The sequence below is a fragment of the Crotalus tigris genome, unplaced genomic scaffold, assembly GCF_016545835.1.
Source record: "Crotalus tigris isolate CLP2741 ecotype Arizona unplaced genomic scaffold, ASM1654583v1 scf7180000024374.3283719, whole genome shotgun sequence".
NCBI lineage: Eukaryota > Metazoa > Chordata > Lepidosauria > Squamata > Viperidae > Crotalus > Crotalus tigris.
The window spans coordinates 3,081,568-3,084,810 of NW_024100544.1; the positions used below are offsets into that span (position 1 = coordinate 3,081,568).

General features: G+C 47.4%; 1 protein-coding gene across 1 annotated transcript; it reads left to right on the forward strand.

Moving 5' to 3' along the window:
* Positions 1-492: 492 nt before the first annotated feature.
* On the forward strand, positions 493-2,682 carry LOC120301245 (endogenous retrovirus group 3 member 1 Env polyprotein-like). The gene has a single exon (XM_039328205.1). It carries the CDS (start codon positions 493-495, stop codon positions 2,680-2,682), a length of 2,190 nt encoding a protein of 729 aa, XP_039184139.1.
* The last annotated feature ends 561 nt before the right edge of the window (positions 2,683-3,243 follow it).

The window sequence follows — 3,243 nt, forward strand, 5'->3', positions numbered from 1 at the left end:
ATTTCCTGAACCTCACAGGCACTCCACCTTTGTCGGCAGCGCAACGCCACTTTGCCACGCCAGAGTCACCGACAATCAAAAATTTGCGCCCTCCAGTGTATTATCGCGAGTTGCCTGATCCTACTTGGAAAGGTCCGGCTGATCTCATCACCTGGGGGCGAGGCTACGCAGCAATCCAACTGCCTGATCGAGTACTGTGGGTGCCAGGGAAGCAAGTAAGACCCTATCTTTGCAAACCTGCGGGCCCACCCATTGCATCGGAGCCTGATCCTCCCTCACATCATGATGCCTGAATCCACTCCTGACCTCGGAGGGGAACCAGACCCCTTGTCTTTTCCACCACTTCCCGAATATGGACCTCCGGATAGCCCCCCGACCTACCAGGAAAACGGTCGGGGGTCCTCCGAAGACTCCCCTCCTCCCTATAAGGATCCGCCGCGATGTCCCTTCATTCGAGGTGGTCTAACATTTACCGATTTGCTAACTGCGCGAATGTCCTGCTCGCATTTTGTATATCATTTTGTAATATTGACACTGTTTATGATATGTATTTTCTTGGCTATGTGGGTGGCTTTTGCAGAGGGTGACAAGGCTAACAATACCTATCAAGAAAATCGAAACTGGAACCAGACTCCAACTCCTTCGCACAGAGTGCGCAGGGAGGTGGATGCCAGTTGTGACCGATGCATCGTTCAGGTTAAACAAGGTCTGTCAACTGTTCTCACCCTGATTCATTCTAATATTGTACCAACTCCCTGTCCCCAGAAATCTTTTTGTATTTTTAACAAAACTCAATATGTGACCTGCACCAAAGGATTGTCATTCACGTGTCATAACCCGGCCCTGCCCACACGGTATAACATCTCCATTTGGGCAGGCATTGGGATTGTCAAGGGACCGCCTCAAGCAGCTCGGTTATGGTACGTGAATCACACAGTGGTCACTAAAGCCGAAAATTGGGCTATAACCTTTGATGTCTGCGGTGCCATGTCGAAAAAATCCTTCCGTGGCTGTGGGCATCGACCTGCTGGTTATAACAACGATCACAAGTACTTGTGCACCAGATTTCCACCCCTAGAGCCTTCTTCATTTCCACAACCCTGCATCGCTTGGGAGGCCTACCAAAAAACAGTTTGGCGGGCAATTTGTTCGCACACGAATGGGGGCTACAGGGGCTGCTATAATTCCCTTAATGTTAAACAGCGCCTTGTTCGTTCCTTTGTCCGACAACCAAATAGCAACAAGGTAACTATAGAATTAGAAAAAAATCATCCTCCCATGGAAACCTATGGCATAGGCATTGATGGATATGGATTAGACCCATTGACACACATCACCATAAAGGTCCAAAACTTGGAAGATGTTCAAAGAATTGAATGGTCCGTTTATGATCATCTAGCTAAATTAGAGACCAAAGCGTCTCCCCTAATATCTGACAAAGCACGAAACCTTTTCATGGAATTTGCAGAACAAATAGCCTTTACATTGGGTGTAAAAAATTGTTTTGTTTGTGGAGGTACCAACATGGGGGAACAATGGCCATGGGAGGTTCATGAAGCAGATCCTGAGTATTTGAACAATCAAACAAAATTTGCTAATTTTACTTTTAGAAACCTGGAAGACCCTGTAGTGTGGACTTTAACTACAAATATTGTAGGAACAAATTGCTTTTTCAGGAATGGCTCCATCCCTGTTGGGACACTTCTTTGCCGTGGACAATGGGAAAGGGGCCAGTGGGTCTCCCCCACCAACGAGTCCGCTCCTGTACTATTAAATCATACCTTTTTCAATTATCTCTGCAGGTCCTCTCTCAATTGGACAGCACCGCAAGGCATGTATTGGGTATGCGGTTCCTTTGCATACGAGTACTTGCCTCCAGATTGGTCAGGGGCTTGTGTGTTAGGGTGGATCAAACCTTCTTTTTTCCTCCTTCCCCTGACTGCTAAACAGACCCTGGGTGCCCCGGTGTATGACAATTGGGGTAGAAAAAAGAGGGATGTGCCCTCGGAAGGCTATGCAGGTATACGGGTAGGCAACTGGAAGGACGATGAATGGCCACCCGAAAGAATCATTGCCTACTACGATCCTGCCACTTGGGCTGAGGATGGGTCCTGGGGTTATAGGACCCCCATATATATGCTTAATCGCATTATCCGCTTGCAGGCTGTGCTTGAGTTAGGCAGCCGACGCATTTCAGCCGCTTTAACCATTCTTGCCACTGCTCAGGACAAGCTGCGCACCGCTGTTTACCAAAATCGCTTGGCCTTGGATTATCTTCTTGCTAAGGAGGGAGGAGTGTGTGGAAAATTTAATTTGACCAACTGTTGTTTAGAAATTGATGAAACTGGAAAGGTAGTTGCAGATTTGACCAAAGAACTCCATAAGCTGGTCCATGTGCCTGTACAAAAATGGACTGGGATCGTGGATGAAGGAGGATTTTTGGGCGGGATTTTTAGGAACTGGAAGCAAGCAGCCTTCATGTTTGGTATAATCTTGTTAGGTCTCCTTTTACTTCCCTGCCTGATTCCCCTTCTTCGAAACCTGATACAAAGCACTGTGGAGGGTATGGTGGACAAGAGGACCATACACCTGGTTAGGTACAAGGCACTGCCAACCATGGATGTACCGGACCCTTTAGCCATAACCCTTAGCAGTGAAGAAGATGATTTTTCCTTTAATTAGAAAAAGACAGGGGAGATGTTGGAGTTGTAGCCCCCTCCTCGCCCCCTCCTTGCCCTTTCTTTGCCCTTTCTAGAGGAAACGTCTGCGGCAAAGCTCGCTAGCTCGTAACACAAATGGCAAACCGCATGACAGTTAAACAGGATGTTATGCAGAACTAAGCTCGAGAAGGCACTAACCACATGGTTTTGTTTTGTGTCGCCAGGTGGGCAATATAGGTCAAACATGACATGTACTCTTGACATGCTCTGAGACTAAGTAATGGGAGTGGTTTTAAGCTTATGGCGCAGCAAGAAATTATATGTATGGCACAAATGTATCACATGTAATCAATGCTTATTTGCATATTGTAATCAATAAAGTAGTTCCCGGACTTCGGTTCGGGGCAGTCCCACCCCAAGAAAGCCTCTGTGTCAGGAGTCTTCTTTAGTGTCAGTTCGTGGGATCTGCCCCACGTATGGGGGGATAGCAAAAGTACAATCCCCTCACCTGTAGTCAGTCATATCCTGGCCTCCCTCAAGGGGGGGCGTGTTTTTGCAAAGCTTGACCTTGCTCAGGCTTATC

Coding starts and splice junctions, on each gene's coding strand:
- LOC120301245 (XM_039328205.1), top strand. CDS start 493: ATGTCCTGCTCGCATTTTGTATATCATTTTGTAATATTGACACTGTTT.